This window comes from Hylobates moloch, unplaced genomic scaffold (genome assembly GCF_009828535.3).
Source record: "Hylobates moloch isolate HMO894 unplaced genomic scaffold, HMol_V3 SCAFFOLD_12, whole genome shotgun sequence".
NCBI classification, from domain to species: Eukaryota; Metazoa; Chordata; class Mammalia; order Primates; family Hylobatidae; genus Hylobates; species Hylobates moloch.
This window is the reverse complement of record NW_026652287.1, coordinates 62929590-62948394: the sequence shown is the minus strand read 5'-3', so window position 1 is coordinate 62948394 and position 18805 is coordinate 62929590. Positions and strand designations below refer to the sequence as shown.

Here is an 18805-nt window from a genome sequence, read left to right as displayed (position 1 = left end):
GGGAATTAGAGGCAGGGGATTAGAGTCAGACCTCACCTTGGACAGCAGCCCCAGCCCTGTCCTCAGCCCCAGGGACACTAGGGCATCTGGCTGTCACAAGGAAGTGGGTGGCTCAAGGCCAGGGGCCTGTGCCTTGGCTGAGGGATGTGGCTCAGGTCAGTTTGCTGCATGATTCCCTGGAGCCTACATGACTCCCTGGACCCTGGGCCGCACTCTGCTGCAGCCCAGTGCACCGCATGCTGCTCTGCTGTGGCAGGTTGTGTTGTGTCGAGTTGTGCTGTGTCGTGTGCTGCATCACTGTTCCTGCAAACTCCCTGTCCGGGAGCTCTAGGGCGCTGGCCTCTAAGAAGCCCCAGCCCCGAGTCAGCCTCAGGCAAGGTCTGCATCTCTGCTGCCTCCACTTCCCTGGCTCAGCCTTGCAGCTCCCACTGCACTCACCTACCACCCATCACCCCTACTTAGAGGCCAGGAAGCAGTGGGAGCCGTCTCCCACATCCATCCATTCTCTGCCCCCTCCCTCCATCCTTCAGGACTCTCTATCTTAACATGACTCTTGCAAATGCCCGGACTCACCCACTGACCCCAGAGCACCCCCTACCCATGTATTTGGCCAGGGGACACCCCCACACCGGCCCCATCATGCACCCTGGTGGCCCCAGACAGCACGGGATGCCTGTCTGGCCCTGGACCTGCCCTGGGCCCTGCTCTCTGCCGCCACTCACAGGACAAAACCAAACAATTGCTGTCCTCCCTCTGAAATGGTGGACATAGGGGTGGAGGGAAGGCCTCACATCCCTCCTGTGCCCAGGCCCCTCACCCCCACACTCTGGCTGGCTGCATCTGCTGTCCAGAGCCCTTGGTCACAAGGCGTGCAGCCCGGACCACAGTGATGACAAGGGAGGCCCTTCCTAAGCCTAGAAATGCTCTAAACCTTCATGGAACTGCTAGTCCCAGTGCCAGCAGCCAGAGTCCCAGGTGAGGCTGAGGTGGCTCAAAGTGGTGCACGGGAGATGTCTGATATCAACCCTTTCCAGCCTGGTGACTTCCCTGGCCTCCAGCCACCACCCGCCCCACAATGTCCCCAAGGCTGAAGGTGCAAGCTTGCCCTGGCCCTGGCCCTGGCATAGAAAGTGCATGATCTGATCATGTCATGTAGGTGAGGATACCTGTGTGCCAGGTAACTTCAGGCAGGCATGGTGGCGCTTGTGGGCAGTCCTGTAACCTGCAGTGCGGTGGGTGGGATGGATGTGACACAGGCAGGAACTTCCCCTCAGGGCACTTGAAGACCCACATGTGTATTGGGTGGGGCCGATGGGAGTCACAGGTGTGTGGCTGGGCACAGGCAGGTGAGTGAGTGACAGCTACACAAACCCCACTACTGAGCACGTCCCTCCCAGGGCAAAGCGGATCAGACCACAGGCCCAGCCCTGGGAGGCCCAGAGGGGCCTCAGGTCCTCAGGAAGCCTCCTGGCCCTCTCTGCCCTCAGAGGACCCCACTCCCTCTAAAGACCCCTCCAGCTGGCTCCACTTGCAGCTGTAGGGGTGGGAGGGGGACACAGTGCTCTGGGGTCCAGAGAAGGAAGGAAGATGGAGGGAGGGTGGCCCTGTGCTCCCTGACCCTGCTGCTCAGCCCCCTGCAGCCCTCCTGGAGCCCACACCTTTCAGCTGCAGTCTCCCAGCCTCTGTCCCCAGGATGAAGCCCACTGGTTAGCTGGCTTTTCACCTCCCGATGGCCTAAAGTGAAGAAGGGTCCCCTGTCTCTGCCCTGCAGGGCCCCCACACAAGACTCTCCCATCTCTTCCTGTCTCTCTCAGACGCAGATGCAGAGGCAGAGGCAGCCACATGCCCTGAGCCAGCCACAATCACACCCTCATATTCATATAATCACAGACCTCCACCCCACACAGTCAACACCCCAACCTCAGGTGCCACACACACACCCCACACATTCCCGCCAGTGCATTCCACTCACACACACATATCCCATTCTCAAACGCGTGCACCCAAGCCTCGTGATGCACACACGACGGGGCAGGCCGCAGAGTCAGCTGAGAGTCTCAGCGTGCATGGACGCCTGAACCGCGCAGGGACGCGCCCAGGACCGCGCCCAGCCAGGGGTCCCGGCCTGCACCTCAGCTGCCTGGATCCAACACCATGGGCGGGGCTGAGGGCAGGGCAGGGGCGGGGACCCGCAGATGCAACCTGCTACACTGGAGTGCCACAAACCCCACTCCCGCCCCTACCCTCCCTGTCCAGCCAAGCCACGCCACCCGGGCCCGCCCCCAGGACACGGAGTTTAAGGACCGCGTCTCCCGAGATGCCAGAGGGACCTGCGTCCGCACTGCCCCAGTGTGACCCGCATACCTACCGGCCCGACCCCGAACCGAATGAAGTCCGCCCGAGCCCTGGCGCTGCTGGGTCTCCTGCTGCTGCCGCTGCTAGCGGGTAGGCCCCTCCAGGGAAGCCCGGGCCGCGCTGCAGCTCACACGCTCCTACTCACTGCTCACACGCTCCTACTCTCCCCGCAGAGCCCCGGAAACTCTGCCCGCAGCTTATGACAGTCATTAACCAGCTTCTGACCAAGCACAAGGACACCTACATGGACTCTGTCAACAGATTACCACCTCACGGAGCTGGAAAGAAACACATCCTCTAAACTCAAGGACTGCGTGACCGACACCACGACCCCCGAGGAGGCACAGGCTGTCGTGCAGCAACTGGTGAGTGCAGCAGGCCCCGGCCACCAGCACCACCCCACAGCCCTTGACCTCCTTTGAGAGCAGGGACTCTGTTCCCTGAGAGCCTCTCTCTCCACCCAAACACCTCCCCACCTCTCACCAAGCAACCTCCCCGCAGACAGGCAGCTGCCCAGGGACAAGACCTCAGGGCGCTGGGCCTCCGCCCTCTAATGCTCAACCTCCGCGATCAACTCCATCCTATCCCTCCTTCCCCAGAAGACCCCTCCCTTCAACCTCCCACCCCTCCCCACAGGAAGAAATCAACGACCAATGTGCTGACACGATACTGAAGTAACACCATCCACAGGCATCTCGGGATCCTGTCCAGGCTGCCTGCCCCACCCATGAGAATCTGGGCCCAGGGCCCCGCCTTCCCCTGCTGCCGCCTCTACTCCCTCTCCTGCTGTGCTGATTGGGGCAAGCCTGAGAACCGCTGCCACCCCCACCCCCACCCAGGCCTGTCCCCTGCGGGACAAGGCTGCCTAATAAACTCACCTGCATCCATCCAGCTTCTGTGTGTGTTTTTAAGCCAAGGGGGAAGTGGGAGGGACTGACCCCAGAAGGGCAGGTGGAAGGGCAGGCATCTCTCAGACAGGCATGGGACAACCTGATGGGGTATCCCCACCCCAGTGCCCCTTCCCTTCCTCAACCATCACCCTCCACCTTCAACACTGCCCCTGCCATCTGCAGCTCCACCCCCGACTCCACCCCAACTCCAATGTCAACTGCCACACTCATCTGGCCAGGGGGTTCCCTGCTCAAGTCCTCTGGGTTCCCTGCAATCTGCGACCACACCTCCTTCTCCTCAACCTGGAATTCAGCTTCCCCAGCTCTGACCTCAACCTCCCCGTGCTTCCCCCACCAGAATCTCCCTTGCTCCCCATCCCCAGTCATCTGTTCACACCCATTCGGCATTGACCACGCCCCCTCCTCAATCCCATATCAGGGCATCAAAAGCCCCAAGCAGCCCTGATCTAGATCCCACATCCAGCTCTACCCCCCAACTCTCCTATCCAGGGCCTACACCACCCAGGAGCCTTTCAAGGGGGGGTCCTCATCCGTTTCTACGCAGCCCCCAGTGGGATGCAGAGACGTGAGGACCCATCCTGGGGCCTCCTTCCCTATCCATCCCCAAACTAGGTAGCTGCAGGAACAAGAGAAATTAGGGAAGACTTGGAAGGGTCAGGTTCTCACCACAGCCCAGTCATCCCTGGCCTTGGCCCCAGACATCCACACACATCCACACACACACACACACACACACATGCACACACACACACACGCACACACACACAGCAGGCCTAGAGCTGAAGGACACTTGTGAGTTTGCTGGAATCTGTTGAAGAAATAAGCTTGGTCCATGGTCCAAGAAAACTACATTCTTTTAAAGAAAATGAAAATATCCTCAAGGGAAAAACATAATTTAAGTCAAATCCTGTCCTTTTGTCGTGGAGCCCCGTGCCCCGCTCAGACAAGGGCTTTCCTGCAGCGCGACCTGGATGTCCCCTTGCGGCCGCTCCTGAGCAAGACCCGCTGCTGGAGCTGCGCGGGGTTTTTCACAGGCCTAGCAAGGGGGCTCCAGAAGAGGAAACAAGGCAGGAACTGGCTGTCAACATCCATCAGATTCCCCAAGGCAAATCCCACAGTAACCACGTGGCCACAGACAGTGCCCTTTGCAGGCCCCCTCCCCAAGTGTGTCATTCGTCACCCCCTCCTTGGACCCCACCCAAGCCAGTCACCCTCCCACCCACAGTGGGCACAGCCTTAGGAGATGCAGAACACGCGCGTCCCCGCCAGTCCAGCTCTCCAGTCTGCACCCTGCCCTGAAGGCATGCTTGGGGGACATGTTGGCGGATGGGGACGCGGTCCCAGGCCCCTGAACAAGGGACAGCCGCTCCCACCAGGACCTGCCAGGAAGACAGCCAGGTCACCTTGCACCCAAGTGGGGCCTTGGCTCTCTCCAGCCTGGTGGCCCAGGGCCTGCCTGGAGACTACAGGCTGCAGGGGTTCCCCGAGTGGAAAGCCATTGAGAGGGCCAGTGGGAGGCAGGGCTGCGCAGGGCAGTGGCTTGAGCAGCCCCAGACAGTGAATACATAGAATCTTCCCTGTGGGCATCAGGCCCCTGCAGGGAGCAGCTTGGTAGGAATGAGGCAGGAGAACAGGGTCTGGAGGCACGGAACCTAAGGCCGATTCACTCTGACTTCCTAGAACTAAATCAAACAGAAACTTTTCACATCTAAGTAAGAAAAGGACCAGAGACAACTCCCTTTGCAAGCCTACTTCCCCTTTTTCTGTGTGGCAGATGGAAAATTGAAAGTATCTGATTGGTTGCAGAAAACAACCAATCAGAGGTTTACATAGGAGGGTAACTTTGTAACTTCACTTCAGCCTCTGACTGGTTGCTTTCCACAACCAATCAGATGCTTGCATAGGGTGTAACTTTTGTAACTTCACCTCAGCCTCTGTTTGCTTTCTGCAACCGATCAGACTGATTGTGAGCCACTACATTATTTACATAGGATGTACACCAAGTAACCAATGGGAAACATCTAGAGGGTATTTAAACCCCAGAAAATTCTGTAACCTGGGGGCCCCTATGCTCGGGCCTGCTCCCAGCAGCCTGCTTCCATCATGTGGAGTGTATTTTTTTTTTTTTTTTTTTTTTTTTGAGACAGAGTCCTCACTCTGTCGCCCAGGCTGGAGTTCAGGCTGGGTTCAAGCGATTCTCGTGCCTCAGTCTTCCAAGTAGCTGGGATTACAGGTGTGTGCCACCACGCCCGGCTATTTTTTGTACTTTTAGTAGACATGGGGTTTCACTGTGCTGGCCAGGCTGGTCTCGAACTCCTGACCTCAAGTGATCTGCCCGCCTCAACTTCCCAATGTACTGGGATTACAGGCATGAGCCACCGTGCCCGACCATGTAGCATGTATTTTCGTTTTCAATAAATCTTTGCTTTTGTTGCTTCATTCTTTCTCTCACCACGTGGAGTGTACTTTCATTTTCAGTAAATCTCTGCTTTTGTTGCTTCATTCTTTCCTTGCTCTGTTTGTGAGGTGTTTTTTTTTTTTTTACAATTCTTGCTTCAAGACGGCAAGAACCTGGACACCCTCCACAGGTAACAGGAAGGTGGGATGGGGGGAGCTCACCCTGACGTTGATCGGGGCCACCCACGTGCGCCTTCCCCCACAGCCATACTCACTAGGGCCCTGGGTGGAGCTTCCCCCTGCTGCTCACAGCTCAGTGAGTTGCCAGGCCAGCAAGCACCCCCAGCTGTGCCCCTCTGCTGATTTTGTCCCTGGTCACCCTTACCAATCAGGGTCCAGTCAGGTGACAGAAAGCACAGGCAAGTGGTTTCAACACCCACATATGTAGGATCTCTTCACTATGTCACATGTGTTCCTAACACACTTTCTATACCTCATGTCCTTTAGATTCTGTTTTATTCCAAGTAATGTTCCTTGAATCTAAATTACAATTTACTAATTTTCTCAAAAGCTGCACCTAATCTGCTACCCATTTAGACGAACAAACTCACTTATCAAATGTTTGTTGAACCAGCACTCAGTGGCAGATTCTGTGCTAGGGCGTGCCAAGTGCAGATACATGTTTGCCAAGACACACAGTCATGCCTCAGGACCTCCTGGGTGCACACGCACACATGGACCTGCGGGCTGGCGCCACAGTGCTCAGCCTGTTCCCAATCCCATGGTGCTCCAGGGAGGACACAGGATGTCACAGCAACACCCAACTCATCCCACTGCATGCTGAGCTTAGTTCCTGATACACTGTCACCCCAAGGGCATGGCCCAGGGCGGTGGATCTCTCTGCAGACGTGCCCTGCCCCCACTTACACACACACACACACACGCACACACACACACGAAGAGATGTGTCTCATTTCCACCTGTGGGATTCTAATTTATGGCAGTGACTGAGTGACCACACAGAGAGGCCAATGCGATGGAAAACATTATTATTTACATTTCCCAGGGGCACACCATGCCACACAGGGCCACATGGAGAGCACCAGTGCTGGTCAGGAGGCAGGAGCAAGGGGAAAGCATAGGCCACAGCCTTTATTGGGGTTCCCATGGGAAAAGCCAGGCAGGGCAGAGTAAACAGCTTATGATTAGCTAGTTTGAATAACTCCGGCAGGCTTTGGCCTATAGCGTTGGTCTCTGGTTACCTGGTACCTGGTGGGGGGGTGCTTCAGTGCAGGGGAGATATTGGTGTGGGGTGTGAGAGTTGGATAAAGAGGTAATTGGGGCTGTAGACTCAGGACCAGTTGGTTGTATATGAGAGATGTGCTCCAGGTCGAGTGTTTTGCCATCTCTAAGAAAAGACTAATCCTGGGAGGACAGTCTCTCCAGAGCCAGCAAACTTTAAAAGATGTCATCATAAAATACAGAAAATAAAAAGCATAAGCACACCAAGTCACAGAGTAAGTGGATGTTTACCTTTTTACAAACTGACTGTGTTCCAAAGTGGTTATACTACATTACATTCTCACCACAGTGTTATGAGGATTTCAGGTACTCCATATCCTCACCAACACTTGGTATAGAGAGTCTTCAATTTTCACCATTCCCACTTGGTGTGTAGTGGTATTTCTCTGTGATTTTACTTTGTATCTCCCTAATGACTAATGTTTACAATTTTTATTTGTACTACTGCCATCCCTCTATCTTCTTTGGTTAACTGTCTGTTCAAATCTTTTGCTCGTTTAAACTTTTGCGTTTTATTATTGAGTTTTGAGAGTTTTTAGTAAATATTGGATGCAAGTCTTTCTGTAAATATGTGATTTGTCAGTATAGTCTTCTAGCCTATGGTTCATTTTCTCCTTCATCTTAACAGAGTCTGTCCTAGAGAAGAAATTTTTACTGATGACAAAGTTGGACGTGTCATTTTCCTTAGATTGAACATGTTTTGGGTGCATATTTCGGAAGTATTTGCCAAGATTTTAAAAATTCTCTCATGTTACTTAATGAAGGTTTCATACTTTCAGGTTTATAATCCATTTTGAGTTAGCTCTTGAATATTATATACCATGTGAAGTTTGGGGTCACAGCTTGTGGTTTTGTTTCTTGGGTTTTGTTTTAATATGGATGTCCAGTTGTTCCAGCAACACTTGTTGAAAACATGATCTTCATTGAATTGCCTTTGCACCTTTCTAAAACATCATTTGATCTTAGATGTGTTGGTCTATTCCTGGACTTTCTTAATCTATATTTTTGCTAATATTTTAAAGTCTGCTTAACATAATTATATAATACGTCTTCAAATCAGGCAATGTAATTCTTTAACTTTATGCATCTTTTTCAATTTTTTTTTGCTATTCTAAGTCCTCACTTTATGCATTACCATATAAATTTTAGAATTCACTTGTTATTTTCTAATATAAGCATCACCCTCCCAAGTCTGAACCAGGAAGAAGTCGAATCCCTGAATAGATGAATAACAAGTTCTGAAATTGAGGCAGTAATAGCCTACCAACAGAAAAAAGTCCAGGACCAGATGGATTCACAGACCAATTCTACCAGAGGTACAAAGAGGAGCTGGTACAATTCCTTCTGAAACTATTCCAAACAATAGAAAAGGAGGGAATCCTCTCTAACTCATTTTACGAGACCAGCATCATCCCGATACCAAAACCTCGCAGACGCACAACAAAAAAAGAAAAATTCAGGCCAATAGCCCTGATGAACATCAATGTGAAAATCCTCAATAAAATACTGGCAAACCGAATCCGGCAGCACAACAAAAAGCTTATCCACCACGATCAAGTCAGCTTCATCCCTGGGATGCAAGGCTGATTCAACATACACAAATCAATAAACGTAATCCATCACATAAACAGAATCAATGACAAAAACCACATGATTATCTCAATAGATGCAGAAAAGGCCTTTGACAAAATTCAACACCGCTCATGCTAAAAACTCAATAAACTAGGTATTGATGGAAAGTATTTCAAAATAATAAGAGCTATTTATGACAAACCCACAGCCAATATCATACTGAATGGGCAAAAACTGGAAGCATTCCCTTTGAAAACTGGCACAAGACAAGGATGCCCTCTCTCACCACTCCTATTCAACATAGTATTGGAAGTTCTGGCCAGGGCAATCAGGCAATTGAAAGAAATAAAGTGTATTCAATTAGGAAAAGAGGAAGTCAAATTGTCTCTATTTGCAGATGACATGATTGTATGTTTAGAAAACCCCATCATCTCAGCCCCAAATCTCCTTAAGCTGATAAGCAACTTCAGCAAAGTCTCAGGATACAAAATCAATGTGCAAAAATCACAAGCTTTTCTATATACCAATAATAGACAGCCAAATCATGAGTAAACTCCCATTCACAATTGCTACAAAGAGATTAAAATATCTAGGAATACAACTTTCAAGGGATGTGAAGGACCTCTTTGAGGAGAACTATAAACCACTGCTCAAGGAAATAAGAGAGGATACAGACAAATGGAGAAACATTCCATGCTCATGGATAGGAAGCATCAATATCATGAAAGTGGCCATACTGCCCAAAGTAATTTATAGATTCAATGCTATCCCCATCAAGCTGCCGTTGAATTTCATCACAGAATTAGAAAAAACTACTTTAAATTTCATATGGAACCAAAACAGACCCCGCGTAGCCAAGACAATCCTAAGCAAAATGAACAAAGCTGGAGGCATCATGCTACCTGACTTCAAACTATACTACAAGTCTACAGTAACCAAAACAGCATGGTACTGATACCAAAACAGATATATAGACCAATGGAACAGAATAGAGGCCTCAGAAATAATGCCACACATCTACAACCATCTGATCTTTGACAAACCTGACAAAAACAAGCAGCAGAGAAAGGATTCCCTATTTAATAAATGGTGTTGGGAAAACTGGCTAGCCATGTGCAGAAAACTGAAACTGGGCCCCTTCCTTACACCTTATACAAAAATTAACTCAAGATGGATTAAAGACTTAAATGTAAGACCTAAAATCATAAAAACCCTAGAAGAAAACCTAGGCAATACCATTCAAGACATAGGCATGGGCAAAGACTTCATGACTAAAACACCAAAATCGATGGCAAAAAAGCCAAAATAGACAAATGGGTTCTAATTAAACTAAAGAGCTTCTGCACAGCAAAATAAACTATCATCAGAGTGAACAGGCAACCTACAGAATGGTAGAAAATTTTTGCAATCTATCCATCTGACAAAGGGCTAATATCCAGAATCTATAAAGAACTTAAAACAAATTTACAAGAAAAAAAAAAACCATCAAAGTGGGTGAAGGATATGAACAGACACTTCTCAAAAGAAGATATTTATGCAGCCAACAAACATATGAAAAAAACCTCATCATCACTGGTCATTAGAGAAATGCAAATCAAAACCACAATGAGATACCACTTCATACCAATTAGAATGATGATCATTAAAAAGTCAGGAAAAAATAGATGCTGGAGAAATAGGAACACTTTTACACTGTTGGTGGGAGTGTAAATTAGTTCAACCATTGTGGAAGACAGTGTGGCGATTCCTCAAGGATCTAGAACCAGAAATACCATTTGACCCAGCAATCCCATTACTGGGTATATACCCAATGGATTGTAAATCATGCTACTACAAAGACACATGCACAAGTATGTTTATTGTGGCACTATTCACAACAGCAAAGACTTGGAACCAACCCAAATGCCCACCAATGATAGACTGGACAAAGAAAATGTGGCACATAATACAGCATGGAATACTATGCAGCCATAAAAAAGGATGAGTTCCTGTCCTTTGTTGGGACATGGATGAAGCTGGAAACCATCATTCTCAGCAAACTAACACAAGAACAGAAAACCAAACACCACATGTTCTCACTCATAAGTGGGAGTTGAAGTTGAACAATGAGAACACATGGACACAGGAAGGGGAACATCACACACTGGGGCCTGTTGGGGGGTAGGGGGCTATGGGAGGGATAGCATTAGGAGAAATACCTAATGCGTAGACTGCGGGTTGATGAGTGCAGCAAACCCCCATGGCACATGTATAGCTATGTAACAAACCTGCACGTTCTGTGCATGTATCCCAGAACTCAAAGTATAATAAAAAAATTGTTTTTAATCTAAAATCCCTCATGGCCCCAAGGGCCACTGTGTCTACCAATGGCTTTTGCTGTGGTCTGAATGTTTGTATCCCCCCAAAATTCCTATGTTGAAATCTAATCATCAATATGATGGTTTTGAAAGGTGTGGGGCCTTTGGGAGATGATTAAGTCACCAAATTGGAAATCCCATGAATGCGATGAGTGCCCTTATAAAAGAGGCCCTAGACAGCTGTCTTGACCCTTCAGCCACATTAGAACATAGCTAGAAGACACCCTCTAGGAACCAGAAAGCAGCCCTCACCAGATTCTGAATGTTCTGGCATCTGGATCTTAGACTTCCCAGCCTTCAGAACTACGAGGAATAAATCTCTGTTGTTTATAAGCAACTCAGTTTATGGTTTTTGTTACAACAGCCTGAACAGGCTAAGACACCTTTACCTGGCATAAATGTCTAGACAACTGGTTCTGGTCATTTAGCCAGAGAAACATAAAAGACCTTGCTAGGAACTTTTGCTCTGAGCTCTTCCAAAGCCAAGATTGATTGAACAGATCTTGTTGGCTCAATCAAGAAATGAAGAATGTCATGTATGAATATGAATTTTGGGGGTATCGTTCCTGGAGAATTTGAGAATCTAAGTAAATATTAATAGAACTGATTATAAGCCATTTAATAAATTAAGAATGAGCCTGATTTCTGCCTCAGGCCATGATCTAATGAAATGACCAGAATTTTTTCTTGCTTTCAACAGGAAGAAACCCAGATGCAATATATAAAAACAGTAACACAATTTTCAGGCATTGGACAAGAGGCAATGAAGGACTGGGATCTCAATGAAGAAGATACAAAGTATGTGTGTGATACCTAACCTTGTTTTAACCTGAATTGACTCTCCCTTAGCTGAGAGAGCCAGACAGACTCCATCTTGGCTCCTTCACTTACAGCCCCTTACCCACCCCCTTCCTCAAGGACTTAACTTGTGCAGGCAGACTCCCAGCACATCCAAGGATGCAATTAACTGGTAAGATACTGTGGCAAGCTATATCCACAGTTCCTAGGAATTCGTCCAGTTGATAACACCCAAAGCCCCCTGTCTATCACCTTGTGATAGATTTAAAGCCCCTGCACCTGTAACTGTTTGATTTCCTATAACCATTTATTCTTTTAACTTTTTGCCTGCTTTACTTCTGTAAGATTGTTTTAACTACACTCTCCCCCTCCCCTTTCTAAACCAAAGTATAAAAGAAAATCTAGCCCCTTCTTCGGGGCTGAGAGAATTTTGAGCACTAGCCATCTCTCGGTCACCAGCTAATAAAGGACTCCTGAATTCGTCTCAGTGTGTGGCATTTCTCTGTAACTTACTCGGTTACAACATTTGGAGGCCCCAGAGAGATTTTTTGCCACCAGGTGAGAGCCAGATTTGTTCCAGGCTTCCCTGGACAGACAGTGGACTTACAGGGGAGGCACCACCTGAAGACGTTCAGGACCCCATAAGACCCCGTCTACCAGAGGGGAACGGATCGACCACTGGTGTGTGCCCACAAAAATTCAACTCCTGAGTGCTCAGTTCCTGGTACTGGGAAGGTAAGTCAGATAGGATTCTGTTTCTCTGGGAGGGAAGCGGCTCTGACAAGGGCCCTCCCTTTTTGACTCTGCCCACATTCCAGGACGCTGGAGGACAGAGTCCTGGTTTTCTGTTAGGCCTCTCTGTTAAGACTAGTCTCTCTCTCTCTCTCTCTCTCTCTTTCTCTGTCTCTCTCTCTCTCTCGCTCCCTCCCTCTCTCTCTATCTCTTCTCCTTCTCTCGTTCAGGTCTCCTGGAGACCTCTGTTTTGGAATGGGAATAAGAAAACTATTATAAACTCTGTGTGAATGAGTGCGTGAATGTGGAGTTGAAGGGCTTGCACTTGAATTTCCAGTTTGTAGCTCCACTGCGAAAGCTACGGAGTTCGAATGGGCCCTCACCTGCAGTTCCGTGGCGATCTCCTAAGGCTTAAGGCAGCATGCGGCATAGCTCGATCCAAGCCAGGGATTTATACCGGCCTGCCAATGCTAAGAGGAGCCTAAGTCCCCTCAGGGGGAGTGGCCAGGTGGGCATCTGACTGATCCCATCACAGGACCCCCTCCCTTTGTCTATAAAAAAATTGTCATAATTGTTTATATGCCCCAGGGTCTATTGTCTTGTTTGGTAAAATGTCGTATGTCAGGTCGTCAATACCGCCCTAGATGACTGGGTAAGAACTTCTTCAAGGTCCTCAGTACTGATTTTCTATCACAGGAGGTCAAATTTCTCATCAGTCATTTGGGCTGGCCATCCTAGTCCTGCCTTTTCTGTCAGAAACAAATCAGGTGTTGCTATGGGAAAGAGTGTGGGAAACATTCGCCCATTTGGGATTTCTGGCACCGTAAACATTGCTGGCGTTTAGATTGCCAAACCCCATGCCCAAGTGACTGGACCACCTCCACATTAGACCAGTGGTGGATTCAAAATAGCCACCCCGCAGACCTCGTTGCTCATCTTTTCCGTCATCCCGTAACTTTTCCTGTGCCACTGGATAAGGCACTGTGCGGAGAAACCTACACCCATGCTGCTCTACTCTGTCCGGAGGTCTCAGGCTGTCTCTTCGGGCTGCCAGACCCAGGGGCGAGGCACGCCTCCATCAGTTTACAAAAGAAACAGCCTCCTTCCCCCATGGCAAGGACTCCCTGACCCGTGGGCGAGGAGTGGAGGGTGAGGATGCCAAACCCCCTCCTCCCGGGACCCCCGCAGGCGCCCGGCTCCCGTGCCTTCAGGTGTCAAAGCCCCAGACTTCCCCGAGCACCAGCGCATCCGCACTCAGCTCAGAATGCAGTGGCCCGGCCTGCTGCGGTGAGCTTGGCCCCAGGCCAGGCTTCTGAGCCGGGCTTGCAGCGCCTGATGGGGCCTGGAGGCAGGGCGGGGGACCGCAGCGTTGCCCTTGCGACCCAGCGCTGCCCTGCACGGCTCCTCCCAGCCTGAAAAGATCCGAGTGGTCCCTTTTCCTCCTCATCCCCATCCTTTACCCTGCACATCTCGTTTTCCTGTGTCATAGCAAATCCAGCATCTCCAAGACTTGGCTCCGCCCTCCCTTTTTCAATCCTTAAAAGAAAAGGCCAAGTTTGAACTTTTTGCCTTCAAGTCATGGAGACACCAAAGATATTTAGGCTATAGGTCAAAAAGGAGGGGGAGATAACATAGGTCCCACTGGCCTTGGACCTGCCTCTTCTCTTCCCCCTAGATCTCAAAGCTTAAAGAGACAGTCCTTATGTGGCAAGAAGTGTTGACTATAGTTGTTTTCCTCCTTCTTCTGGTTATAATACTTCTGTTCTTCTAATACTACAGCCCCCCAGGTTGTGAATTTCTCTGTCCATGCTGGGTTTAATATTTCTGCTCAAACCTTGTTAAATTGCCTCCAGAATGGGAAACTCTTCTTTCCAGCCTCATAAAGATTGAAGCCCCCTCCAATGTATGTTATAAAATTTCTCCCTAGGCTTCTCAGAGGATTATGGGGTCCACCTTAAAAAAGGCAAACTCCAGACACTCTGTGAAGTAGAATGGCCACAGTTTGGAACCGGGTGGCCCCCAGAAGGGTCACTGAATCTCACAGTGAGGACTTACAACCCTCCTGCTCCCCCAGAATCTTCCCTTGTCTCCTCGACTACGTCTTCTGTGGCATCCCCACCTATTGCCTCCTGACTGTGGCCATGGCAGGAGGAGGTAGCCCCCCTCCTCCCACTGACAGAGGCACAAATCCCTCCAGGTGATGAGCGCTCACCTCCATTCTTAGTTTATGTCCCTTTCTGTACTTCTGACCTGTACAACTGGAAGGCTCATACTCCCCCCTTCTCTGAAAAGCCCCAGGTTCTGACCTCACTGATGGAGTCCATGCTCCAGACTCACCGGCCCACCTGGGATGATTGTCAGCAACTCCTTTTAACCCTCTTCATCTCTGAAGACGGGGACAGTATCCGAAGAGAAGCCAGAAAGTATTTCCTTACATCAGCTGGTAGACCAGGGGGAGAAGCCCAAAACCTCCTTGCGGAGGTTTTTCCCTCTACCTGGCCTAATTGGGATCCTACCTCCTCAGGTGGGAGGAGGGCTTTAGATGATTTTCACCGGTATCTCCTTGCGGGCATTAAGGGAGCCGCTCAAAAACCCATGAATCTGTCTAAGACAACTGAAGTTGTCCAGGGGCCTGATGAACCTGGAGCATTTTTAGAACGCCTCCAGGAGGCCTATCGAACTTACACCCCTTTGACCCGGCAGCTCCTGAGAATAGCCATGCTATTAATTTGGCGTTTGTGGCTCAGGCAGCTACTGATAGTAAAAGAAAATTACATAAGCTGGAGGGATTTGCTGGAATGAACATTAGCCAGCTTTTAGAAGTAGCCCAGAAAGTTTTTGACAATCGAGTTTGAAAAACAAAAACAGGGGTGGAGCCAAGATGGCCGAATAGGAACAGCTCCGGTCTCCAGCTCCCAGCCCCAGTGACACAGAAGACGGGTGATTTCTGCATTTCTGCTTGAGGTACCGGTTTCATCTCACTAGGGAGTGCCTAACAGTGGGTGCAGGACAGTCGGTGAAGCGCACTGTGCGCGAGCCGAAGCAGGGCGAGGCATTGCCTCACTCGGGAAGCGCAAGGGGTCAGGGAGTTCCCTTTCCTAGTCAAAGAAAGGGGAAACAGACGGCACCTGGAATATCGGGTCAGTCCCAACCCAATACTGCGCTTTTCCAACGGGCCTGGAAAACGGCACACTAGGAGATTGTGTCCTGCACCTGGCTCGGAGGGTCCTGTGCCCACGGAGTCTCGCTGATTGCTAGCACAGCAGTCTGAGATCAAGCTGCAAGGCGGCAGCGAGGCTGGGGGAGGGGCGCCCGCCATTGCCCAGGCTTGCTTAGGTAAACAAAGCAGCCAGGAAGCTCGAACTGGGTGGAGCCCACCACAGCTCAAGGAGGCCTGCCTGCCTCTGTAGGCTCCACCTCTGGGGGCAGGGCACAGACAAACAAAAACCCAGCAAGAACCTCCACAGACTTAAAGGTCCCTGTCTGACTGACAGCTTTGAAGAGAGTAGTGGTTCTCCCAGCACGCAGCTGGAGATCTGAGAACGGACAGACTGCCTCCTAAAGTGGGTCCCTCACCCCTGAGCAGCCTAACTGGGAGGCACCCCCCCAGTAGGGACAGACTGACACCTCATTCAACCGGGTACTCCTCTGAGACAAAACTTTCAGACGAACTATCAGACAGCTGAATTTGTGGTCTCACGAAAATCCGCTGTTCTGCAGCCACCGCTGCTGACACCCAGCCAAACAAGGTCTGGAGTGGACCTCTAGTAAACTCCAACAGACCTGCAGCTGAGGGTCCTGTCTGGTAGAAGGAAAACTAACAAACAGAAAGGACATCCACACCAAAATCTCATCTGTACATCACCATCATCAAAGACAAAAAGTAGATAAAACCACAAAGATGGGGAAAAAACAGAGCAGAAAAACTGGAAACTCTAAAAAACAGAGCACCTCTCCTCTTCCAAAGGAACGCAGTTCCTCACCAGCAACGGAACAAAGCTGGATGGAGGATGACTTTGATGAGTTGAGAGAAGAAGGCTTCAGAAGATCAAACTACTCTGAGCTACGAGAGGAAATTCAAAACAATAGCAAAGAAGTTAAAAACTTTGAAAAAATATTAGAAGAATGGATAACTAGAATAACCAATGGAGAGAAGGGCTTAAAGGAGCTGATGGAGCTGAAAGCCAAGTTTCGAGAACTACACGAAGATTGCAGAAGCCTCAGTAGCAGATGCGATCAACTGGAAGAAAGGGTATCACTGATGGAAGATGAAATGAATGAAATGAAGAGAGAAGGGAAGTTTAGAGAAAAAAGAATAAAAAGAAATGAACAAAGCCTCCAAGAAATTTGGGACTATGTGAAAAGACCAAACCTACGTCTGATTGGTGTACCTGAAAATGATGGGGAGAATGGAACCAAGTTGGAAAACACTCTGCAAGATATTATCCAGGAGAACTTCCCCAATCTAGCAAGGCAGGCCAGCATTCAGATTCAGGAAATACAGAGAACGCCACAAAGATACTCCTCGAGAAGGGCAACTCCAAGACACATAATTGTCAGATTCACCAAAGTTGAAATGAAGGAAAAAATGTTAAGGGCAGCCAGAGAGAAAGGTCGGGTTACCCACAAAGGGAAGCCCATCAGACTAACAGCTGATCTCTCAGCAGAAACTCTACAAGCCAGAAGAGAGTGGGGGCCGATATTCAACATTCTTAAAGAAAAGAATTTTCAACCCAGAATTTGCTATCCCGCCAAACTAAGCTTCATAAGTGAAGGAGAAATAAAATACTTTACAGACAAGCAAACGCTGAGTGATTTTGTCACCACCAGGCCTGCCCTAAAAGAGCTCCTGAAGGAAGCACTAAACATGGAAAGGAACAACCGGTACCAGCCACTGCAAAAACATGCCAAATTGTAAAGACCATCGAGGCTAGGAAGAAACTATAGCAACTAACGAGCAAAATAACCAACTAACATCATAATGACAGGATCAGATTCACACATAACAATATTAACGTTAAATGTAAATGGGTTAAATGCTCCAATCAAAAGACACAGACTGGCAAACTCGATAAGGAGTCAGGACCCATCAGTGTGCTGTATTCAGGAAACCCATCTCACGTGCAGAGACACACATAGACTCAAAATAAAGGGATGGAGGAAGATCTATCAAGCAACTGGAAAACAAAAAAAGGCAGGGGTTGCAATCCTAGTCTCTGATAAAATAGACTTTAAACCAACAAAGATCAAAAGAGACAAAGAAGGCCATTACATAATGGTAAAGGGATCAATTCAACAAGAAGAGCTAACTATCCTAAATATATATGCACCCAACACAGGAGCACCCAGATTCATAAAGCAAGTCCTCAGTGACCTACAAAGGGACTTAAACTCCCACACAATAATAATGGGAGATTTTAACACCCCACTGTCAGCATTAGACAGATCAACGAGACAGAAAGTTAACAAGGATATCCAGGAATTGAACTCAGCTCTACATAAAGTGGGCCTAATAGACATCTACAGAACTCTCCACCCCAAGTCAACAGAATATACATTTTTTTCAGCACCACACCACACCTATTCCAAAATTGACCACATAGTTGGAAGTAAAGCTCTCCTCAGCAAATGTAAAAGAACAGAAATTATAACAAACTGTCTCTCAGACCACAGTGCAATCAAACTAGAACTCAGGATTAAGAAACTCACTCAAAACCGCTCAACTACATGGAAACTGAACAACCTGCTCCTGAATGACTATTGGGTACATAATGAAATGAAGGCAGAAATAAAGATGTTCTTTGAAACCAACGAGAACAAAGACACAACATACCAGAATCTCTGGGACACATTCAAAGCAGTGTGTAGGGGGAAATTTATAGCACTAAATGCCCACAAGAGAAAGCAGGAAAGATCCAAAATTGACACCCTAACATCACAATTAAAAGAACTAGAAAAGCAAGAGCAAACACATTCAAAAGCTAGCAGAAGGCTAGAAATAACTAAAATCAGAGCAGAACTGAAGGAAATAGAGACACAAAAAACCCTTCAAAAAATTAATGAATCCAGGAGCTGGTTTTTTGAAAAGATCAACAAAATTGATGGACCGCTAGCAAGACTAATAAAGAAGAAAAGAGAGAAGAATCAAATAGATGCAATAAAAAACGAAAAAGGGGATATCACCACCGATCCCACAGAAATACAATCTACCATCAGAGAATACTACAAACACCTCTATGCAAATAAACTGGAAAATCTAGAAGAAATGGATAAATTCCTCGACAAATACACCCTCCCAAGACTAAACCAGGAAGAAGTTGAATCTCTGAATAGACCAATAACAGGTTCTGAAATTGTGGCAATAATCAATAGCTTACCAAC

General features: G+C 48.6%; 1 protein-coding gene and 1 long non-coding RNA gene across 2 annotated transcripts in view; both read left to right on the top strand.

The window, feature by feature from the left end:
- The first annotated feature begins 2278 nt into the window (after positions 1 to 2278).
- Positions 2279 to 3227, top strand: LOC116478879 (uncharacterized). The gene is made up of 3 exons (XR_004250881.2): positions 2279 to 2445; positions 2529 to 2720; positions 2992 to 3227. It is a non-coding gene; the product is annotated as an uncharacterized LOC116478879 (long non-coding RNA).
- Positions 3228 to 4592: 1365 nt separating this feature from the next.
- Positions 4593 to 18805, top strand: part of LOC131380846 (zinc finger protein 181-like) — a 34398-nt gene continuing 20185 nt past the window's right edge. Inside the window, 7 exon segments of the mRNA XM_058425775.1 lie at positions 4593 to 4776; positions 5855 to 5979; positions 13314 to 13375; positions 13613 to 13711; positions 14499 to 14578; positions 14649 to 14867; positions 14949 to 15158. Of these exon segments, the coding sequence (XP_058281758.1) occupies positions 4593 to 4776; positions 5855 to 5979; positions 13314 to 13375; positions 13613 to 13711; positions 14499 to 14578; positions 14649 to 14867; positions 14949 to 15158 (979 nt within the window).